This window comes from Melospiza georgiana, chromosome 8 (assembly GCF_028018845.1).
Source record: "Melospiza georgiana isolate bMelGeo1 chromosome 8, bMelGeo1.pri, whole genome shotgun sequence".
Classification (NCBI taxonomy): Eukaryota; Metazoa; Chordata; class Aves; order Passeriformes; family Passerellidae; genus Melospiza; species Melospiza georgiana.
In genome coordinates, this window is record NC_080437.1 from 18,918,436 (window position 1) to 18,943,592 (window position 25,157).

Genomic DNA, 25,157 nt, shown 5'->3' on the forward strand with positions numbered 1-25,157 from the left:
CAGTGCATATTAAAATCAAGCGTCTTTAGAGAGGGTTAAGATAAATTATTAAAATGGAGAGTGGTTAAAAAACTGCAGAGGAGATATGGGAAAGAGGCATCTGAAAATTTCAGGATGATCAACTCCACCACACAATTTTGGCAACAATTTGATAGGAACCAGCAGTCAGCTGCTGGAAGAACTTTCTTCCATACTTTATATAATGGATATGACTATAATTAAAACTATGTCTAGCAACGAGAAGCAAAGCTAAAGTCAGCTTCCCCTTATTATTTCCAAAGAAATCTAAAGGAGGTTTGTGTCAGGACCTTTTCTCTAGAGATTCCAGAGCTAAAGATACTAGAGAAAGGAGGCTATCTCTCCCTTCAAAATCTCCCCAAGAATTATACAACCTGCCTATACCACAGGATTAATGTTGACTAAACCCAGTAACAACTACACAGGTTCTGCAGGGAGAAGAAAAAATTACTTATGGCTTTTTGTCTTTAAAAATCTTCTTCAAAATACCTTGATTGGACTGAGAGAACAAAAAAAAGAAAGGAAACCCCTGCAGGTTCCTCCTGAATGGGGTGCCCTCATACCTATATGTAAGAATCCAGCCCCAGGAGAGGGAATTTATCACAGCACAGAAGACTCTCACATTCCTTACAAACATGACTGCACTGTGCTCCAGCATGAGATTACTTACTCTTGTACCTGGGGAAAAAGTATACTTTAATCTTCATGCTATAGATTTTTTCATGTCTTTTCCTTCCCCAGTAACTCAGTAGAAGAGTTTTTTTAGGCAACTTGTATTTCCCTACCCCCAGGCTCACGTACCCGAACAGAACACCTCTGAGGAACAGTTTTTTCAGTAAGCCTTGGTCATCTGACAGACTGCAGGATAGTTAAGTTTTGCAACTGAAAAACCTGGACTACTTTCTACAGACAAATGCTCACTGAATGCATTAAAGCTTCAGGCAACAGTGGACGTGTGTATTCATATGCTTTCCTCAATCTGTTCCAAGCTGATGAACAGCCTAAATGGATTTTAAATTTCATAGCAAGCTTAGGCTACCACTTTGTGTCTGCACTGGCTGCTATTCAGCCTAAGAATAATCTAATACTCTACAGCATGCTTCTGTTCAAAAGATAAAACTACACAGGCCTTCAGAAAAGACAAAGCATTTACATTTTTTAAGGAGTTCACTTTTGATTCCTTTGCTGTGATCCCAGTATTAGCATTTTCAAAGTTTGGAAGTTTCATAGTCCCTTGGAGGGCTGTGAAAATAAGACCACAAAATGCTTCCCCTTTACATTAGAATCAACCTTCCAAAGCAATCAGATGACAAGAACAGCACACAGATGACCTGAAGGTATTTCCAGACATCACATCATCAGTTTCAGGATTTATCAGATACTTTAAAGATAAACAATAGCACTAATTTGAGAATAACTATTTAGAGACCAGCTTTGTAAGTGACCTCATTTCATTTGCTTGTAAGCACAATTCCTTTATCTATGAACTGAGGACATGAATTACCATTACTGTGAAAATCCCACTTTTAGCTGCTCCCAGTGACTAGCTGTGTGTTAGGGTCAATTTCTTTTATATTTAGAGGACAAAACTTCTATAAAGCTTAATTATTTCTCTGTGGGGCTTGAATGATGAAGGCACTTTGCAGCAATCAGTGGCTGCTTGGAAAAAATGCTGGCATAGGGTAAACAGCTGAGATGTGGATCTGAGCTGTATTCCCTTGTGCCAACTGGGGTTGTTTCAATCAGCATCAGTGCTGTTTATGTGTCTGAACAGGGCAAGTTGGGGAAAATGGGCTGTGTTCAAGTGTCATGACTAAATAAATTAAATCTGCCTTCAATGTTTTTTTTTTTTTTTAATTTTAAAAACAAATATAAAAGATTTCAAAAAATTAAATGTTTCATGTGTAGCAGACTTAAAAGGAGTGTTTGAACTATATATACCAAAAAAGCAAAGAAGGGCCTGGAGGAATGCCACATCCCCCAGTGTGCAACATACTGCATATGGCCTAATGACACCATATGAAGATCCTCCTACATCTTATTCCCTGCTCCTTTTTCTGCTCTTTCTGGCCTCCATCCCCAGCCAAGTATTCAGGTGATTGCTTTTTCTTGGCTTGGCCACATGTACTAGCATCTCCTCTGCCTCTCTCAGCATCTGCCTCTTGGAGAAGTGCCCTTTTTGCCCCTTTCTCCCAGGGGACAGCTCCACCTGGCCCTGACACTGGGGGTCTACATTCAGAGAGGTCCTGCTACCTCTACCAGCTGATTACATTTGCAGTAGCACCATCTGTCGGCCTCCCTCCCTGATCACTTTAAGCCCATGGGCATTGCTTTCCTTGGTCACAATAAGTAACACAGCATCCTCTCTTGGCTGAAGGCTGAGTTCTGACTCAATCCTTTCCACTCAAATTGCACTGTGCAACTGAGAGCAGTGGAAAGATACACAGTAATAATCACAGCGGGTTCATAATGACATATCAGCACCAGTAAGGTTTTGATTCAAGTGTCAGTGCCAAGAATCTGTGGCAGATTTGCTATGTTCCTGTTCTGTAAGCTAGATTTGGGTGGAAAAACAATGGCTGAAACAGTCATGCAGAAAGCATGACCATTATTTCTGTACACACTCACACACACTTCAACACATCTGGAAATGCAGCATGTAATTGATTTAATCCAATTTTGGTTAAAAAGCTCCTCTTCAAATGGTGTCGGATCAACAAGTCCTGTGGATTTCAGAAAGGGCTATACAGGCAGCCAAGCATTTCCATACTCAAAATGTGTACCCAATCTGCCTTATTGGCCAAGTTGCTATGGTATTCTGAATTTAAAAAAATGGGCCCTTTCCTATTCAAACTCACAATTAAAGAAAAAATTTTCATGTACCTAAGCTTTCATGCAGCATTCCACTACTGCAACGTTTCATGATTTGTCATTTGAAATTACATGCAACAGCCAAAACACCTGTCAACTACAAAATAATTGCTGCAGTTTAGCACTGAACTGCCTGGATGCACAAGGCAGCATTCAGACAGGCAGGCAAATCAGGGGCTGACTTCACTGATGGGGCTTTCACCCTCTGCACGTGCCTGAACTTATCTCCAGAGGTGCACAGAATGGATCAGGCACAGGTGACACAAGAGCGGCAAGAACATCAACACCTCTGGGAAGCTCATTTTGCAATCAAAAAGTCTCCTCCATTAAACTGGCAAGACTGACTTTTGATCCCCTTGAGAACTTTAGCTTTTGCAATAGATAGCAGTCATGTTGAACGTTTCAGCACTGCAAGATGAATGTAAATATTGATGTCTCACTTGCCAGCACTGCCAGGGAGAGCTTTGCCAGAGTGCAAGGTCCTTCCCACTGCACTGCCACACCACCAGTTCTTGATGAATTAAGAATGAACTGTGCAGATTCATTTGAGTACCAAAGTGCTGCTGCCAAAAGGTTTGAGCTGATTTGAGACATTCTGGGAAAAGTACAATGATACTTAATGGCAAAACTACTATCTCTGCTGAACAAAACCTGAAAATCCAATTAAAGATCCCTAAGAAGACAAGAACCAGGGTAAAAAGGCATAAGCATAGTCCCATTTTAGAAAAATCTACATGACTATTATACTCACACAGTTTTTATTTCAAAACCCCTTATATGAATGCACATTTTCTGATGCCAAATGCAAAATTATCTCTTATCAATCCATGATAACAACACCTACAGTTTGGTCAACACCTTGTGCACCAGGAAGTTGCCCTGCTCACTGTTTAGGACACCCAGTAATCCTCCCTTTTGGCTCCAAAGTGAAAGTTGTCTCTGCCCATACAAACCAAATATTATATGCAGACACTGTCTCCTCTGCTGCAGACAGTCATGAGCAGTTCCCTAGATCCAGAAGTACTCACAATACATGTTATGTTGCAGCCATAATGACTCAGTCTTTCATTAAAAGTAACTAAAAGCAGCCACTTAAAACTGTGGCAACAAAGAGTTGAAGCTTATACACCCCATAAAAAGTACTGTTCAATCAACACAGCCAATAGAAAATCTTATGTGCAATGCAGAAAGAACGGTAAGCATTGCAATAATTATCTTGGACAGAAGATACCTTTTTCCTAAAGGCACAACAAAGCAATTATGCTTTGGATGTGCCCACTGGCTATGCTGAAGAGTGGCTAGAAGGGGTGGAGCATCCTGCTTGCCTTACATGACCAGGCTCAGTAAAATCAAACATTTAAAAATACTTACATAGTCATGTCCTGATAATAAGCTCGTGGCACTTAAAAATAATTTGGTCTTGAAGTAACAACAGAATAACATTTAACCACATATCCTACACATATCAGGGGATGCACATCAATACATATCTTACACAGCTTTATCTTACAAAACAACACACTGGAGTGATGTTTTTGGAGCCACTTTCCCCTCCAAGATAAGATCTCAGGCATCTGTCATCTATCTTGCTCCTATCAAGCTAAGGAGGCTGACAGCGTGAAAGAGAAAACCGACTGTAGCTTCCATTTCGTTTGACCTGTAAAGAGAGTCTGCAAAACACCAGAGTTCTAATGTTTCAGGAGTGACTATCAATGACAGGCATAAAAAACATTTTCTACTGGTCACATCATCAAATGTATCACCCAATTTTGAAATGAAAGAATTCCCAGTATCCCCAAGTTTATCAAAACGGAGTTACATGGAGCAACATACCTTTGAGATGTTACTGGAGCGGCTCACGGAATGCCCCAAAGCCTTCTCGTTCTGAAAGAGCAAGAACAGGATCACTGCAGCAACAAGTCACAGCTATGAGAATACTTAAAAGTTGGCATTAGAAATCAAATTCCATGGAGACAGTCTTACAGATGGTGGCTTTTGAGGACATTGCTTCTATTGACATCAGCCTGATTTACAATAATCACTGAATTGCTTTGTCTGTTTAACAAGATATTACCTTGCAGAATATCACATAGGCAACACATGTACAAACTGACAAATACTAAAACAGTTATTTCTTTTTTCTGAGGGTACTGTAAAGCCCTTTTCTCAGATGGCATCAATTTTAGAAAGGATACTTCTCAATATCATGAAGACCTGCTTCATCTAAAACAGACAAACACACAAAGACCTTCAAAAATATGGACATAATACTTATGGAAAGACTAATGTTGAACAGGACTACTGCCAGAACCTGTGTGGTAAGAACTGGCTCCAATCATAAGGGACAGCCTAGCTGATTTCATCAAAAGCACTGTAACCATAGCAACAGGGCAAAAAAAATTCATTGAAGCTACAGGAGACAGGAGGAAGAAAAAAGGGGGCAGGAACATGTTCTCAAGCTATGACGAAAAGAGACCAACACCAGTTGGCAAGCACAAAGACTTGCCACTGCCTGTGTGAGGTGTGGGGGAAGCAGGCTGTCCTTGGCCTCCTAGGGATGTGTGGGATGCAAACAGAGCAAGGCTACATGCAACAAGAGAAAATGACAGCAGAGAGTGAAACCCTTGGGTGAGAAGTCTCCCTGAAGCAAGACAGGTGACAGTCTCAAATCCAGCCCAAGGTGCCAAAGACAAGGATGAAATTAAACAGAGCAGAGGTTTCTTCATGTTAACTCAATTCCCCCCCACCAAAACTCCTGTCTAGCTGAAGAAGATGCTTGCAAGGGAGCATGACTGAATTTACACAGGCACCTGCACTGAAAAGGATGTGCTGAAATTCAATAAGCATCACAGGCTGGAAGACAAGACCTGTATTTGCACAACACAGTAGATGATGCAGAGTAAACAGACTTTTAGCTGCTGCCACACAAACTTGTCTCTCTGCCTCTGCTCCCAGAACTGATTTTATCTGATAGATGCCAGGAGCCTCCAAGAGACAGGTGCACATATTATCTTTATTCACCTACTGTTGGAAACATATCTATCAGAGGTTTCAGTCAGCAGATGACTCCAAACTATTTGTTTTGTTATTGAAAAAGTGACCATTTTAAAACAAAATTACAATCTTGAAAAGTATTCCCATAAGGGCTACAGAATGCATGCACACATATATTTAGGAATCTGTGACATTCCTAATGGACTCCTAAGCACCTAAGTGCTTTTGAACATCTCTGTTTCTCAGCCACACAATGCAGGTACATCCATAACATCAACAGGAGATTCACAATAGTAGATTTTAATAGCAGGCACAATCAATGAGGAACAGAAACATCAAACAGATAAAAACTATTTAAAAGGCAAACAAACAAATCTCACTTTTCACTCTATATCCATCACCATTACATCAGTCCTGGGATCTTATAGAATTATGCACAAATTAACACAGACATGGGAATGGCAAGGCTAAACTCTCATGGTACTCTCAACAAATAAAAATCTTCAGATTATTTCTAGTATGTTCCCACTGCACAGTAAGACATATTCTGGCTGGTAATCAGAGCTCCAAATAAGCTCTCCTTCCCTCATGCAAAAGCATTGTGCTTTGCACTTGAATGAAAGATCAAGACAAAAGCAACATCTGCAAGCAAGGACCCTACAATTATCACCAGTTAAAGTAAGTGTCACTCTCCTTTAGCAATTCAGTTTTTCTGTATGGAATAATGGGAATCCTGCCTTTTGAAGGCATCCTCCCCAACTAGAACCACCTGGCAGGTGTTTAAAAAACAAACAAATAAACTCCACCCAGATAGGAAAAAATTACAAGTGAAGCTTGTCACTCCTCCTGAGCCATTCACCAGCAGATGCTGCTCTGAGGTCCCCAGCAGCTAGTGTGGCTCTAGAAAAATGACTGAAAACCAGAAAAATTGCTACCCAGTCCTCTGGATGCACTTGCTTGCAATGGCCAGAATCCTCCTCCCAGCTTTCCTTTCTTTTTCTACCTTCCCCTTGAATTTGCTCCCAACTGTGAGTGACAGAGCTGCCTTTTTCCTTCACCAGCTGCTTCAGCTCACATATGCCTTTCTTCAGGGCTCTAAACTTTGCCTTCTCCATCTTGCCTGGCTCACTTTCCCTTCTGCCACCATTCCTTAGCTGCATGACATCTCTCAAGGCCTTTTCAGTTCAGATATCTAGAAGATGATAACTCCCTTCTGTCCTTTCTTTTGCCTCAGTCTTTCATATATTCAGCATTTCAAGTTATTTTAACCTTGCTTCCCTACCCTACTGTATCCATTTTCCACTAAGCACAACAGCTACATAGCTCACACAGCCAAGCCCAGAATTCCTGTGAACCCCAACACATCAGTTCCTACCATGAGAGCCACAGCTGCTCTTGTCCACTCCGAACACCACTGTATCAAACTGACCTTTCTCCAAACTTAGCTGCAGACTTACTGCAGCATCAGCAAGTGGGCACCCAAAAGAAATAAACTTAAGTATCTTGGCCAGATGAAAGGTTAACAATATATCACTAAAATAATTCGGTTTTCTATTTCCAACACTCTGCTTTCTAGTCCTTAAGGCAGGCAAATAGAAGACAACAGAGGAAGAAGATTCATAGCTTGTGCAACTATCTTCTGGTTACAACTGTGACTACACACCTAAATCCAGTCCTATGATTAATGCTAAACCCATCTTTTATCTCTGCTCATAGACCTGCAGAAGAAACTGCATGCCAGATCCCAATGGGTTAGCAAGATGACTTTTATTCTCTTTCCATCAGGGAAAGGAGGACAGAGGGCACCAGAGGATGGTATTCCTTGCTTCCTGAAGTCTTCATTCTTTAACACATCAGTGACCTGTTAGGGCACCGTATTCCCCATTCTGCAATACGAGTTCTGTTTTACATTATCTTACACAATATCATGGGTTAAGAGCTTCATCTGAAGATAGGCATTCTCCATCTAAAATCCCAGTAACAAAGAGCAGAGACATTTATTTGAGGACTGTGTTACTGCAAAGCCACAGAGAGAGACACCCCTACAAGGCAAGTACTAATGTCTCACCCCAAAAGAGACAGAAAACCAAACCAGGTCAGACTGGCTAGAGCACTGACAACTTGTGGTTTTCTATGTGGACTCTGAACTGCATTTTAATTTTATTTTGTGCATTACAATTCCATTTTACAATGACAGATTAAGCATGAGATTGATATCTAGCAAAATACTTACTGTTATCAACAATTAATGTCAGTAAATTTTAACAAAGTCTTCTGGGTAAATGGTTGCTTTTCTTAATAAAAAACTTTGCAGAAGAAATAAATAAGTAAAAACTGCTCTGATTCATACAGCAATTCTCATTCTTAGATCTGATGAGAATTACAGAATGGAACACAGAATGGCACTGCTTGGAATGGTGAGGTGCTGAAGTACTGAGTAGCTGATCCATGCAGGGCAAAGCAGCAAAGCAGAAGTGAAACTCTGTTCTTCCATTGAGTCCCACAGCCAAAGCATGAATGCATCACTGTTCTACAAACATGCAGCTGTACACACCCAGGTATTGTTTCGGGTTTCATGACTGGGTCAAATTTCCTGACAACTTCTTCCAAGAATTTCTCTGCAAATCTTGCTCTGCAACCTGAACAATTTATATTAAAAAGAGCATATGCTTTTAGTCTGGGAAGAGGAAATTGCTGCTGATAATACTGGCAAGTGCACTTAATTGTCTGAAGTAGATAGAATGAGAGGAAAGAAATGGGAGAACACTTTTGTTTGCAATTATTTCCTTCACCTGTCAAAACCAATGGATTGTTAAGTGACAAAAGCTTTGTCAGCACTACATCTTGTCACTGACAGAACCTGACATATAATTACTCAAGTAAGAAATGGTACTTTGCATCTTATCATCTGACTATGACCTTTATTTCTTTGTAGTTACCACGTCATTGTGGAAGAGCAATAACTATCATCAAGGTTCATCAATGATTTTTGCACATAGCTAGAAGAGAAATGAAATTAAGAGTAATGCCATACAAGAGTAATGCCTGGTCAAAAAACATTCATGGCATCTATGCTTAGCATCTCTGCTCTTGTGGAGTATTAACTTAAAATACTTGTGCAGTGTTTACTTGACACTTGAAAGCAAAAGGGTGATGGAAATCACATCACCTATTTCCTTTTTTTTTTGCTTCTGGAGACACAGTATCAATATTGAGATAGGAATCCAAATCATGCCCCTTGCATCTAGTCCAGTATCTTCTGTTACTGGATAATCCCACTTGATTCATAGCAACCAGCAATCCATGGCTAAGTGCAGAAAACCAATGTAAGACTTCAGATGTATCATAAGGGAAAATCTATAGCAAGTTCACTGTGGATAATTCAGAGAGATCTCTAACTTGTTTATTCATATTCATATTAAGCCACTTTACATAGTGGGAGACAAATGCAGAAAAACAACCTGAAGGCAAAAGATAAGCCTGAAAGTAAAACATAGGAGAATTAACAAGCTTTATTCCAGGCACTGAACTTACAGCTGTGCCTGAAATCATCAGTCACAGAAATAAAACCATGAGCTCATACGGCTCTAACAGAAAAGAGTGGCCAACAAAAGCAGAAAACAACAAACAGACCAAACGGCTTCAGTGGCAAAGTTCAAGGAACTGAGGAATTCAAAAACCGGCCATGGCCCTCGGGGGTTTGGAGAGGCAGGTCAAGGAGGCTAGCAGATCACAAACAAGAAATAGAACTGAGAAGAAATTCAAAGAACAAGGCAAACACAGCAGAGTGCAGAAGTTAAGCAGGAATCTCTTGCCCATGTCTGCACCTAGTGTGGACAGAAGCACCATGCACTCCATCTCCCCCTGCCTGAGGAGCAGCTCTCACAACATCCATGGATGTGCAGACTCGTCAGGCACAGGTCCTACATGGAACAGATATGGCTACTTGTTGTGTACTGTTCTGTGCCTGGCTTTGCCAGTTTGGTCCTAGGACTATGAGAGAGATACAATGCCTGGAATCTTTCTTGCCTCCAGCCAGATGGTGGATAAGGTGACAATAGCATTCTCTCCAAAAAGCCCTCTTCTCCATGGCTTTGTTCAACGTACCATTTTTCTGGGGTTTGCATTGCTTTGCTTTACTTGCAAACACTCTGCAAAGTGCCTCCTATCATGGATACCCTGCATCTCCAGCTGCTAGTACAAAATGGACACCTGACTTCCATCTCCCTTCTTTAACCGTCTGAGCTAGAAGATGATATAAGTGTTTTCCTCTTGATGACCAAAGGCTGCCTTACCTGGAAGCACAAATTTTTATTTCTGTGCAAGACCATCAGTCTGGTACATTTCACTAAAAATGTATCAATTTGCACACTTTCTACATGCATGTCCCCTGGGCCCAATTTCAATTAAAGAAAGTAGACTACAAAGTTTGGCACCCAACATGTTTTACTGATGTTCTTATCTGCTGTTGCCAGACAACCTGCCTAAAATCGATGCACGACTTTATGTGATGCAACACAAAAAAATGAATCCTTCCCTCAGGGAACAAATTATATGAACTACAAAAGACGTGATCCAAAAATACACACCTTTCTTGATAATGGAAGCAGTACATGTTAAGCTTACAGCGAAAATGCCATTTCAAACAATTTTGTGTATTTAATAGCAGAAAGAAAGAGACAGGCGCTGAGGAAGTCTGCAATTATAAACACATTAAGAGGAATAACAGTCTATCTTTTACAAAGTAATTGCATTTAATGCAACTGCTGGAATTCTCATGGTACACTAAACATGTCAATATGCCAAATCAATTGACTATTTTAAACATTCACCGATTAAAAAAACCTCCAGGCAACTGGTAACTTGGAATTTCTCAAGCTGCCAGCGGGCAGGAGGAAGCCTACATCCTGGAGAGCCTGTGAGAAGAGCTGGCCTTGAGCTCCCCGTGTCTGCAGGGCCCTGCAGGTGTCAGGCCATGTTTTGGCACCTGCTCCTCACATCACTGCCTCTGCTCATCTAACATGGTCCACAAAGCTGCTTTTATCTTCAACTCATACCACCACAGTATACTGCTAAAACAGCGAAATAATCTCCTAGCCAAGCTATCAAAGGCCTCCTCAATCTAAAATCAGATTCAGAACAACACTAGAAAACTGTCTATTTCCCAAATAAATATTGATACTTCAAGTAGTTTCTATATTGCTCAAAGATTTGACCTTCTTTTCCTCCCTTTACATCTTAATGTAACATGATTGCTTATTAACCTTTTTCTGACTGCATGGATCATAAGGGCAAACAATGTTCCCTAGAGAAATTGGAGAGATCACTTCCCAAATGATGCTGGGAAAGTGCTCAGGGTATTTTTGTTACCATTTAACGTGATATGGCTGAAAGCACATGACAAAAGAACTCTTGAAAGAGCACTTGTAGACATCATACACATTTAGCAATACCTAATCAGTACAGACCAGCTTGCTTTTTCCTGAAATTTTATCTTTGCATTTTTATTAGTGCAGTCAGCAAAATATTCTGCCTGAAGCATTTCAAACTTAGCATTGAACAATCACAAAAATTTAGGCAAATGATCAACTAGGGCCTATATTCGCCATTAAACTCACTGAGCCAAGCACTGGTTACACTGAGATTCTTGTAAGACTCTAAATTGTGATGTTCTAGAGAGTTTTATTCATGTTATATTTCTAGCAACATTTGTTTGTAAATTCAGACAACTCACTACAAATAGGGTCTTAGAAAAGCAAAATATTCAGCCATCCTTAAAGAAAACACTGCTCTGGGAAAAAATATTATTCACATCTAAGGGAAAATGTACTTTTTATTTAAAAGATAGAGCATTTGAACTGCAAAATGAGAATCTTTTAAAGCATAAATGAGCTAATAAAAATTTTTATTAAATGACTCTTCAGAGTTCCTGACTAATTATCCAGTAAATTCCAAACATATATACCACAAAAAATTTGAAGAACATGCATGCATGTGTGAATGCCCACATTTACATACTTTTCTGCTCTTTAAATTAAAAAAGTTCCACTCCCCTTCTCCTCTAAGAAAAACCCCTACAAAACTAGAGAAAGCACATATACAGCCATCTATCTTCTCTGTTTCCCCAAAAGTCACACCCTGATACCAGAAACAAATGGCAAAAGCCCCTTGAGATGTAGCAGGCTACCCTACCCAGTAACCCAAGAGCATTTTATATCATTTTGTCAAGAAAGCACAGTTGTTCTTACACAAGGCCTCTCCTGATGCTAGTGTGAGTCCATAGTGGGCTACCTGGGGCATCATTCATGGGCACGCACTGGTGTTCTGCACTGTTTGGTGCTGCGAGCATTTAAAGTCGCTGCAGTCCTGCAGTACAGCGCACGGCAAGAACCTGATAAGGCAGGGCTTTGAAACATCTGGCTGCACCCCAGCCTCCTAAGCAACTGTTAACCACACCCTCCCACAGCCTGGCTCAGCAGAACACTTCTGCAACTGTGAAATTCAGGGCTTCCTGCAGAAATTCAAGAGCTGAAGAAGCCAAGGTATGATATCTCCTGCTTTTACACGTCTGTCTGTCAGGGCCATTCTGCTCGTTCACAGTCATGTGCGAACAACAGTGACTTGAGATGGTCATTTCTCACTGACCAAGAAACCCTGTGATTTGCACAGTGCTAGAGGCTGCAAAAGCACACAGGATTTAACACACTCTAAAGGTACTTCCTGCCATCTGGGCACTGCTGGCTCAAAGACTGACTGAGTCACTACAACACCCTGACTGGAAGAAAAGTATTTCAATAGCTACAAGTGGTAGTAGGTAGTTTTAAAAACACTAATTTACCTTAAGGCATGAGAAACAGAGACGAAAAAAATTGCACTAAGAGTCAGCTAGAAAAACATGTTTGCCTTTGCACATGGAAATCTACATTTACTACACAATCAGCTGGGAGAAGCAGGAACACATCTTAAAGAACCCCTGTGCAGGAAGGGACAGCTGTGCAGTGCTTACACTGTGCAACACTGAAGCCCTGTTGGCTAAATTAAACAGGGATGACCATCAATCTGCAGGCCAGCATACAGTAAAAAGAAAAGAAAAAAAGATTTTTCTGGGGCAGGTGGTGTGGATACAGAGTATGGTGCCTGAAGCTGGAAAGGGGATGCTCCATGTGGGCAGCCTCAAAACCTAAAAACCTAGAGAACAGCAGAAGACTGTCTGAGGCAACTGGATGGGAGACTTACAAAACCTACCAGCTGAAGAGAAGGAGAGCACTGCCCTTCACCCATTTGGGGAACTCGGCACACACACTGTCTAACAAGGAGGGCTGAGGCTTCTGTGTGTCTGAATGAGCCAAATGCCAGCAGCTGCGTAAGAACTAAATTTACCACTACCGTCCCAGGAACGCCTGCATTTCCTGCTAAAATAAAATCTCTGGGCCATTAGCCTATTGAAACAGAAGCTTTTCCACTTAACTGAAGACATTTACTCATTCTCTTTCTGCAACTCTCATGCTCCAGTTCCAGTGAAATCCTGCTCAGTCTCGGAGTTTTTTATGGAAACACACATGCATCAGCTCAAAAGTACTGATATTATGCAAGCAATATTAAGCAATTCACTTCTTTGGGTTCCTCTGTCTCACTCGTTTATTCCTATGAAACAGAAAAGGAACTGCAGCTGTGGAGTGTGCTGGCTGACCTACTGGGGACAGTGCTGCATTTCTGCACTGACACAGCATTTTGTAAAGTTTACCTCCCAAGAGGAAAAGGTTATAACTAAGCCTCATACTCACATTAAATTTCCTGCTCTTTATTTATCTAAAGCTTTGACTGAAGACTTTTTTTGTCACAGGAAATTGCATCAAAGTTAGCAGGAAAACTGTATTAACTTATACAATTTGACTTTTGTCAAATTGACTTTAAATTGACCTCCACCAAACCTAGATTTTAAAACCTCAGTTTCCATCTTTTCTATGCTCACTGCTCTACACATTCATTATCTGCAGAAATCACACTAGCAATCTGTGAAATCTGCAACTGGTTTAGAAAACAATACATATTATTAAAACACATATTTTTTAATTTTTTGAATTAACTTTTCAAACATCACAAAGAACCAATGAACAATTAAAGGCCTTTTTGTATACTTGCTACAAACATATATAATCATACCTTTAAGGGAGGCTGTTTTCTCTTAGCCTTTACACCTCTAATTAAGTGAAAAGCTGAAACAATGAAAGAGGAGCTTCACCACTGGTCCTAGAATCCAGCAGAGAAGATTCCCTTTGGGGGTAGGATCCTCAGTTTGCAAGCTTTTATACCTGGAACATCACACCAATCACATGCTTACTGATCCTTTTAAAACAAAGTTCTGATCCAGAACTGAAACTTCTCAGTCCACACACCCCAAAAAGCCTATTTCTGATTCCTCTTAGTTTTAAAAACACAAAAAGAACCCATCATCCCTGAACATAAGTACCATCCTTCCAGTGTGAAATGACTGCTGAAGCATCTTCCTAGAGATTGAAGAAAAGTAACAACTGCTTCGGAAATTCATTTTTCTTAAAAGCCAAATTCCAGGCAAACAATATTGCTTATCTGGAAATTACAAAATGGAACATAAATCTCTCTTAGATTTTAGTTTTAAAGGGGCCCTTCAGAAGGCGGCCAGCAAGAAAAAAAATATGCAAAGCATTCTCTAAAAGACAAAACAGATGATTTGGCACAACAAGCACTGTGGGAAAAGGCAGGGGGAAGGATTAGATGCTGCTGAGCTGCATCCTGCAAGTGCAGGCAGTGAGAGTGATCAGACAGTACCATGGGATAAGGATGCAACCTGCATGAACAACTGGACTGGGCTCTGAAATACAGAGACTTAAATGTACAAGGACTCAAACCAGAACACTGTAGCCCACATTCACAATCCGCTATATTTAAAATTCACAGGTTTTGTGCTTCAAAACAAAGTTACCAAACAGGAGTGAGACTGATGTGAATTTGCAAGGAAAAGCTAAGGGTTAGATACATTTATCATCTTTTGCATTTTAACTCTTTGTTTTCCTTTCATCTTTTCTTACACATATGTGCTATGCTTTGAGGAATGCCTGTTTTCACAGGCATCTAGGAGGAAATTCATAGATGAGATTAAATGATTCTTTAGGTCAGGCAAGACCTGAGACTGGTGAGCAGGGATTCCTGCAACAAAACAAGCATCATGAACAATGGGAATCAACCCAAAGGAAAATGCATTTACAACTGATCAAAAGGTAACAGTTCACCCTGCAGTTATGACAGTTTCCTATTACCCTTACAGTTCAAGTTTTAATAATCCTCCAAACAGGGAGATAGAGGTATTTAAGTATCAGGTCTAGAAAAATTCTGTGAGTCTTTGGACATATTCCCTGTAGGCTTCCCTTGTTTAATGTGTACAAGTGAAGAAAACATCTCATCTCCAGTGAAAAGTTGCTGGGGAAAACCTCTTCCAGTCACTTAAAACTCCAAGCTTTAGAATCTCAAAGTAGTGAAATAGCTAGTCTTATCCTGCAGCTAAGAACAAAGTAGCAAAACAGAGAGGTAAATAATAAAAGCTAGAATTCAAAGGAATGAGTGGCCAATTTTCTACAGAGATGCTCAGAAAAGCTGATAGTTTTCTTGAAAGGTTCCTTAACACCATCTGCTGCTAGTACCCAAAATGACAAAACGAATGACATAAAAAAGAGGACATAAAACTGGAAGAGCCTCTCTTAGTACATTGAAGTATTTGGATAACACCCACATTATCCCTGTAAATCAAGCTGTACTACAGGATTGAAACTTTGGTGCACAGTGCATGTGATTTCTCATATATCACCTTTCCTCCAAAACAGTATTCCCCCTCCAGAGGAAATACTGCAGTTGTTCAGTGTTGAACAGCACTAGGCAGCAGCTCATGACAAGAGCAGGACAAGATGATACCTGTAAAAGAGACACGATGAGGCCCGTTTGCAATTCACAGCTTCTTTCAAAACACACACCTGGAGTTTGATATCAGTGTCCTGAAGCAGGCAAACGTGGCAGTCACTTGGCAGAAGAGAAACCTGAGGCACAAGGAAGTTCTGCTGCCCTGAGTGAAATTCACCCCTGTTTGTACAACTGCTGCATGCAGCATTGCTCAGTGTCACAGCCAGCAGCTGTGTCCTGTTACAGGCACGTGGCTGAACAGCGTGTGTGGCTCGCCCAGGATGAGTTTCATGTACACTGAAACCATGCCAAAGCAAGGAGAACACGAGCAAGAGCTCTCCCCTCCATTCTTCTTGGTTGCAGAATGTAAATCTCCAAGCTGGATCTTGTCAGGGCATTGATTTTCACATGGAGTCTCAGAGTTCAGGATCTGCTTTAGGAGCTGCCTCCCAGAGCCCACCACCTGGCAAAACACTGAATGCTTCTTAGTAACTGCTTCCTCTAAATCAGTGATGCATTGCATTCCACCAATCTCATTTCACCGCTGAAACTTTTTTATTTGTCCCCACCACTTGTAAATTTCATCTCAAATTGTCACTGCACTTTCTTGGCTGTATAATGACTTTTAGTTCTCTAAGCATATGGTCCACAAGCATACAGAAGGTGCTCCACAATGTCCTCATTCCCCTGCACATGGAAGCAAGGAAACTGAGGGTGATGCAAACTGGTATATGTTCAAAGATGCCTAATTTGTTTTATGGTTTTCTGTTTGCTTTGTGGTGGAGTTTTGGTTTTGTTTGCTCTTTTTTGTTGTTGTTTTTTTTTTTTTTTTGTTGTTTTTTTTTTTTGGCAAGTGAGGCCCCATAGCATAATAAATCTACAAGCTTGCCCAAGAAAGTTAGGCTTCCTCTAGGTGCTTGGATATTTAAGTTTTTCCAACCTTTGACACATTCAGAAACCCTGCTGCCTGTGCTCCCAAGCACACGGGCATAACTGGAGCATAGCAGTGTAACTGAAGTAAGAGGATTACATTGCAGGAGGGGCATGTTTTGGTGCAAGACTAGAGGCTTATGGAGATTAAAAAACATTTTGCTTCCTAAAGTGACAGGGTGAAACCAGGAAAGCCCACACATAAACACTGCCTATAAGTAAGCATTGCTTTGTATCCTTCAGCAGCAGATACAGTGAGAACAGCCAGTGAGCCAGCGACCACATCAAGTGCATCTTCAGCCACCACCACTGTCCCCAGCACCATCTTAACCCACATCACATCTGCACTTTGTGTCTCCTTGTGCCTTTTATCACTCTTGACTCTTCTCAAGATACTGCTCTTCCCATATGAACCTGCCTTTTTCTCCTTTCTGCTGCTATCTATATTGTCTTTCTCTGTATCTTTCCCCACCTCTACAATAACTTGGAAATATTTTTTAATTCAATGCAAGAAACAGAATTTGGGATGTTATACAAAGGAGGAGGACTTCCAAATGAAGAATTTAGAATGGATAGAAATATAGTCATCTTCATAAAATCTAATCCTGGGTGCAAAGGGGAACTCCTGTAAGCTTTAGAAAATAGGATTGCAATAATTTTTAAATCCAGAAGGATTTTATTTCTCTGCCAGCTAACACTCCTCGGAAGTGGAGCATTAGATTTGGATTCCAGTTCAACATACCCCTCTAACAAATACTTACAGATAGGTGGTTTTATTCCCTGAAAGATATGGAGGTAATCTCACTATACAAGAGTGACAAATACTGGAGGGCCTAGAATGACTGGAACATTCTGTCTGGATGTAATTAAAAATCAGAATACTGTGCCAAATTCAATTGATACTTTCAAGAAAGAAGAAAAATCAGGAGCAGGGCTGTGTACTGCTCAGCAATACAACACATGGCAAAAGGCTGGAACTGATTCAGAAATCTTATAACCCAACACAAGAAAAGATAACTGCAGCAATCAACAAAAGGCACTAAGAGGAAAGGATATTGGTGTAAAAATGGGAGGTTTCAATGGAGTAGAAAGACTGTGAGGCATATTTATGTCAAATGCATTAAAATGCACAGACATATACACTTATATATTACAGCAAAAAACCCTCACAAACTACATTTTGTTTTCATTTAATGGAAAGCATCTGCACTGACAGGGTCCAATCAAGGGCTACAATAAACTAAGACAAAGAAACCCTCTCAAAAGAGAAATCCTTCAAGTGTCACCTCAATTTCAATGACAAGGTAATTGATTTTATTTGTACCACAGACAACAGCAAAGAAGAAAAGCTGGGCTAACCACTGAGGAATGGCTGAGGAACTGGGAGGTGCACTTTCTGTAGTCAGACCTTCATGGCCTTGGACACTAAACCTTCCCAAAGCTCAGCTGAAAATAAGGGGACAGAGTCAGAGATCACCTCCGAAAAGTACTGACAGGTAAAAGTGGTTCACATCTAAAAATGGTAAAGAAGAAGACAACTTGCAAAAATGCTTGCATTACAATGAGCAGATTCTCTTCCCACTGCTGATCAGGAGCTCATGTTTCCTTCTTGTTAAATTCACACTTCTTGCTATTGCAGATGCTCTGTTTTCATCTCAGAGGTATCTGTGTTCACTCTTGTCTTCCTTTCAGTGAAAAGCATGTTAACATCTTCCCTGGAGTCAGACATGTGAGAAGGCTTCTACTTGTGCTTCTGCAAATCAAAAGCAGCTGCTACATGGCATGGCATGGCAGAAGTGAAAACTCTTCTAGATAAAAAGCAGAAGAGCAAGTAAGGGAAAGGAGGACAGAGCAAATAATAAGCGATATAATCAGCAATACAATTGAGGAAGAAAAAACCAAAATAGATAATCCTCCTCCACCCCTGCTTGTTTTTGTTTTGTTTTTCTAAAGACAGGATGTCTCTTACATTTCTTTTCTGAATTTCAGATGAGATATGTAGGTCTTCTGATGAGAGACAATTTGCACAAACCATTAATGGTTTGAAGCATCATGAAAAACTAGACTGAAGAGCCTGATGCAGAAGCTTTTTCATAGGCTAGGGGAGAGACTACCAGACAGCAAAGGAGAAAGCAGAGTTCCTTTCCAACTGTACCCACCCAAGGAATATTCTTGTCCCTGTTGTACTTTATTTGACTCTGAGATAAATGGGCTGCAGAATGAGACTGTTAAAACATCCATCCTACACCTGCTGCATCTCAGAAATCCTTTCACACAGAAGAACCTCAGCTCCCACCACTAAGTCTCTTCCAGCTGTCATCTGCCATAATATTATTATAATTTCGTAGGATACACAGTTTCTTGATCAAAAGACTGAAATAAAAGACAAAAATCTGCATTTGGGCCAGATTATCACTGCATTTACCTAGCTTGATTTTTCAATATGAATTTGGCCTCTGTTCTGTTTGTTTTTTAAGAAGATTGCCTTTCTTGAATTTTCATGTACATTGTCCTAAGCCTGTTCCTCTCCACACAGGACAGCTAAGTACTTTATGCCAGGTAACCAGGAGATAGTCTCAGTCTTACCACTAAAAGGGCTTTGCTCCAGTACAGCTGAGGGAGGCAGAAGAAAGGTTTCTTGTAACGAGTTACATTTCTCAGTATCCATAACACTACAGTTCATTAGGAGGATTTGCATCCTTTTATTTTTAAACCATACTGTGTAGACTAAGGCAACCTTACTGAGAAATCGGCTTGGTCCTGGACCACTCTTCAACTCTTCTTTACATTTAAAACAGCATTTTTGCAGAAGAGAAAATGCCCAATGCCTAATTAAGACCTCGATAGGGCTGTAATTTGTTTAAGTGCCACAGGTATGTCATGAAAACAATGGTGCAAAATACCAACATAAAACTCCCTGCCTTGCACAGCCAGTGAAAATCTGCCAACCAAAATAAGCTTTATGGACAGAGGTTTTTTTTTTTTTGCCTGTCTGCTGTGTGTTTGCCATTCAAATACAGGCATTTTAGTAAATCATGAGCCTTCAAAGCACATCTTGGGCTTACAGCTCTCCTACCCTTGCAGCCACTAAGAAAAATAGGTAGAAAATGTCTTTTAATTGTGAAAATCTTTTCAGTTGAAAAGCTGATGTGGCAATGATGAGGGATTGTCACAACCTGTCACCAAAGTTCACTATTTTAAGGCTGATAAAAAACAACAGGGACAGTTATAAACCACTGTCCTTTAGAAAGCAGCAGCTCCCAAGCTTTGTACACAATTTCAGGGATGCTGACTGCAGTTAAACTCTTGGTTCTTAATTTAAGAGCTTCTGTCAAACTGTAATAACTGTACCAGACTGCAGCACAGATGATCACTATGTCAACTCCTATTCTGACCCTTAATTGTAACCTGGGAAATGAGAAGCCAACAGAAGTCAGGAGACTAATTTCACTTGAAATTAGGAATATTTTGAGGGAGAACAACATGCAGTCAGTATTCTCAAAAAGACCAGGGTGGATGTAGGGCCACAACTATGGAAGAGGGAAGTATTAAGAAGTAAAATATCAGAAGCAGAGTTCCTGAACAATGCAGACAGAAAACAAAGGGATTATTAGTCTAACCAAGATGGCCCAGCCTGGATTTCAAAGTAGAGCCGGTGCTTCAAATAGCCTAAGGTATTACATCTGGTTCTTCAAACTAATCTGACCCCTTTGAGACCGACAAATAATTCCTTGGGGAAGAGTGTTGCTATATTTCAACATCCTAATATTAACTACTGACTGTCAATTGAGATAGAGTAAGTACCCCAGCGAGTCATAAAACACCAATTTTCCATTAGACAGCAAGAGAGAAACTGAAGACGAGTAACAGCAACAAAATTAGTAGTTAACAGAAGCCAGATGCAATGGTAAAAACTGCCCAACTATTAACTTAATATCAAGAGAAAGAAGTAACAGTGTGTGGTAACCACAGAATGCCCTGAATATGGGAACAACCAACCAAGTCAGCATAAGGGAGCTTAAATTCATTGGTTTTGAGACTGCTTCCTGTTACACTAGGCTAAGCTGGCATTATATTAGAAAGAGGGAAAAAGAGATCCCTGGACAAGAGAAACACAAAAACCCATGTTAGCAGCATCTCAGCTGCCCATCAGAAGGTGCAGAAACATTTTCTCCCAACACTCTCCTGCTACCTCTCTTTTTAACTACCAAACTGTACCACTGAAGAGCTTCAGATTCCCTTTTAAAAAATCATAATAATAGCAATTAAAAAAATAATGCATCTCCACAGTCTTTGCTAGGACCTAGTTCAAGGACTGTCTAGGAACATGTCAGTTCATCACCAAATTGCCACTTGAACCATTACTGGTTCTAGTACCCAGAATCCAAACTGCTTGCCACCTTTTAAGCAATGACAATTCAATTTCAATGAGCTGTTATACACAAAAACCCCCCTCCATTACTCAAGATTCAAAATTATGAAATTAGATTAAAATTTATAAAACAAGTGCATGCATCCCCTGTCACAGAAGCTGAGTACACCAGAATACACGATAAAAAAAGTCTGCAGAGGAAGCAAATCTTAAAAAAATACACATTTCAAGCATTACTTAAAATTTGAGTAAGATTAAAAAAACCAAGAAACCTTTATCTACATTATTTTCCTTTCAGTTATTTACAGGACAGACACATGGGAATGCTCAATGCAGAGATCACAAAATTACTATTTCTTTTAACATACTCATTGTTTTGGTACCACTGTTTAGATTTTGATTGTCTTACATCTCAAAAAGAACTAACAGTATGTTTTATTTTTTGGGGGTTTTTTGGGTTTTTGGTGTTTTTTTTTTTCCCTGGAGGGGTGAGGATGATGACTTGGTTTCTTTTCTGGGTTTGTGTGGTTTTGGTGGTTTAGGGTTGTTTTGTTTTTTTTGGTTTTTTTTTTTTTTTCTTTACTGGGACTGAAATTCAAGGTGTTTTTGGTCCACCAAATGAGGCTGCCATTCAGAGAGGCAAGGCTGTCTGATGTTATCACCCAGTCAACAGGCTGAAGACATTGTGTCCTTTGCCAAAAGGCATAATAGAAAAAAAAATATGGACGTGACAAGGGGGAAGGGTGTGGTGGGGAAATAATCTAAGTAGTCTGCTGAATTGCTAAACTGAAGAAGTGGGAAAATCATCCCCTTGCAGTGCTCTTCTACACAACCTCACCTTCTCCAAGCCAATAATGTCTTTGGAGTACATACTATATTTTTAAGCACTTCTGAACAACATTACAGTACCCTTCTGGTGCCTGCAGTACATCAAAATAAGAGAACTTGGAAGAAACAGCACTGGTGGATATGCTTTGTCCAGCTGTAAGATGAAAGGCTTGAGTTGAGCTCTTCAGATTTCCTCACAGCTAGGCTCATAAAGAAAGCACTTGAATGAAAAATTCCTGCCAAGCAGAAGACAAAGTTCAGGGCAAGAGTATTTTAATTCATTTCAAGAAGGGCAGCACCCAATTAACAGAGTCTGAAGTGATACTGGCAGAGAGAACTGTTACCACCTTCAAACCCACTGTGGAACTCTCTTGTGAAAAACTCAACACGTCAGTGACAGTAAAAGACGACAAGAAGCTCACAGGTTTTGCTCCTGAGAGAAGCAAAAGAACTTTAAACACCGGTTTCCAGAGACCTACTTTTCTTTAGCCAATCTGACCCTCTAAACTTTACTTTCTGAGACAACTGGCAGAAGCATTGATTGTTTGACAGCTTGTTCTTGATTATCTCTGTTTAAGCCACAGAAGGTTCCCATACACTTTGTAACAGCCACCAAGCAAATACATTCAGCAGCATTATGTTACATAAACAGCATTTTCCAGTTACTGGGTGAGCCTTGCAGTTAAGATAATAAAGCAGCACCAGGAAAGTGACTTTCAATCAGTCCCAGTCAGTGATTTTGTCTTTCATTCAAGTATAGCAGACAGATCATAGAATCTAAGAATTATTAAGGTTGGAAGAGACCTTTAAAATCATCAAGTCATTGACCCAGCACAACCACTGTAACCCCTAAACCACATCACTCAGTACCAGATCCTGATGCCTCTTAAACACCTCTGGGGTGGTGACTCCCCCACATTCCTGAGCAACCTATTCCAATGCCTGACCACCTTAACAGTGAAGAAATTTTTTCTCACATGAATCTCCTATCTCATCTTTAGGCCATTTTCTCTTGTCCCTGCTGTAGGCAGAGCAGAAGAGACCAGGTCCCACTTCACTGTGCCCTCCCTTCAGGCAGTGGTACAGAGTGATGAGGTCTCCCTGGAGCCTCCTCTTCTCGAGTCTAAACAAACCCAGCTGCCTCCCCCATTCCTGTGAGACAAGTTTTCTAGACTTTCATGAGCCTTGCTGTCCTTCCCCAGCACCTCAGTGCCCTTTCTGGAGTGAGAGACCCAGAACTGAAGGCAGCACTTGAGGTGTGGCCTCGCCAGCGCCGAGTACAGGGGGATGATCACTGTTCCCGGTCCTGCTGGCCCCACTGCTCTTGATACTGCTGAAGATGCCCATGGCCCCCTTGGCCATGTGGAGCCACTGCTGGCTCATATTCATCTGGCTGTCACCCAGCACCCCAATCCTTCTCTGTGGAACAGCTCTCAGGCCGCTCCTCCCCCCGCCTGTAGAGCTGCATGGAAAAGGGATGTTGCTAACAAAGAAACATGGATTCCAAGACACATTACAAGAGTATATTTAGGAAATGCAACCGTAAGAAAGAAATGAGAGACTTTGGTAACAAGTGGAAAGAATCTGTAAGTGAAAGCAGCATAACTAGATGAAGTGAAATTTAACAAAAATTAATCCCAATGTCAAAACCACATCAAGTAGAGACATGAAAGGGAAGGAGAGCAAGTCACAAAAAGACATCAAAAAGCAGAGGAGGTGGGAAGAACAGCATAATCTGAAATTCTCTCTGTTCTTTACAGATTTATGAATGTTAAAGATCATACAGAAAAAGTTTCTTTTTTTTCTTTAATGTGTGTCTTGTTTTTCTCAGTAACTCAATGCAACAGTAACTTATCAAAGTTTAGCTCTGCTTTTTAAGTTTGACTGAACTGTCTATTGACAATTGCCCATTTTTGACCTCCTCCAGATGTTCTAAGATTGCAAGGGCAGGGTTTCCCCATCGAGGCTGGCTCATTGCTACTGCAGCTGACAGGACTCCTGGGCTTCCAAAATCCTTCGTAGTCCTTTGACATAACTCACAGTGAAGGAATTAAGCGGCATGCAAAATGTTATTAACAAATATAGAAGGTATGACTAAGTAGCTGTAATATTTGTGGTCATGCTGCATATGACAGAGACAATTCTCAGTCAAACCACTCATCACAAAAGCTGTACCTATTTGTGCCATCTTCCAATACATTTGGGAAGCACTATTATATGGAGGATGGTGTGCCAACTTTTGACATATCACATAATTACATGCCTCCTTTTTCACTACTCCCTAAGCACCTCCTGTTGAACACCACCACAAGGTGCTTTAGTCCAACCTGGTACAGCAGTTCCTATGTTCTCAATTCTAGCTATGGTCTTAACTTTGTTGACAACTTTAATACTTTGGTTATCATGAGTGTAAGGGGCTCTTTGGGTCTTTGAGTCAGTTCTCTGGATTAATCAGTATTCATGAGATTTGCATTTAGTGCTGAAGGGGTCAAGAATACATTATCTTCTACTCCCATACAGGAGATTATTATCTCCAGAAAGTGAATTTAGATCTTAGTAAAAAATCAGCAAATCAGAAAAACAACAACACATGATAGGAAGAGAACAGGAAAAAAGAAATGCCGCTAGTGCCTCAAATAACTATAGTGCAGAGATACAGTCAGACAAAAGTATCCCAGGATGACACTATAAAAATGACAAAATAAAACCAAATTCCCCTAATCCCAGACTGCAATTGTTGCTGTTCCTTCCCTCCTGACCTCCATTTTCTCTCTGCTTTCAAGCTGCCAGCCTTCAATAGCTTCACACAAACTCCTCAGGGAGCACAGGAAAGGCACAGTGGCTAAATCTCTCTGCAGAGTCCAGCGCAGAGGTGGTCTGACTTGGAGAGATTTAACTGGCCTATGCGTATTCACGATTTTATATCTCAGTCCAAGGTCTGAGGTCATCAGCATCAACAGGCCAACATTTACAAATGGTGTTGAAATGCCTTTCTGTTAACTTTAAGCTCGGATGTTGTGTGTGTCTGCAATCATCTCACTTCAGGATTGTTCTCTAAACACTGCTGAAGGTCAAATACATGGCCAGGTAGGTCCAAAGCTAAACTGTAATGACTATCATTTATTATACACAAGACAACAAAATGCTACTTCACTTCCAGTCTGTTCACGTGCTGTTACTTTAATATGAATGCACAAATAAACTGGACCAAGCC

The 25,157-nt window shown here is 40.5% G+C and overlaps 1 protein-coding gene across 2 annotated transcripts in view; it reads right to left on the minus strand.

Moving 5' to 3' along the window:
• Positions 1 to 25,157, minus strand: part of MARCHF8 (membrane associated ring-CH-type finger 8) — an 88,529-nt gene that overhangs the window by 19,751 nt on the left and 43,621 nt on the right. For both annotated transcript variants that reach the window (XM_058029547.1, XM_058029546.1), the window contains exon 3: positions 4,723 to 4,773. In XM_058029547.1, the coding sequence (XP_057885530.1) occupies positions 4,723 to 4,773 (51 nt within the window). The remainder of the gene's footprint in view (positions 1 to 4,722; positions 4,774 to 25,157) is intronic.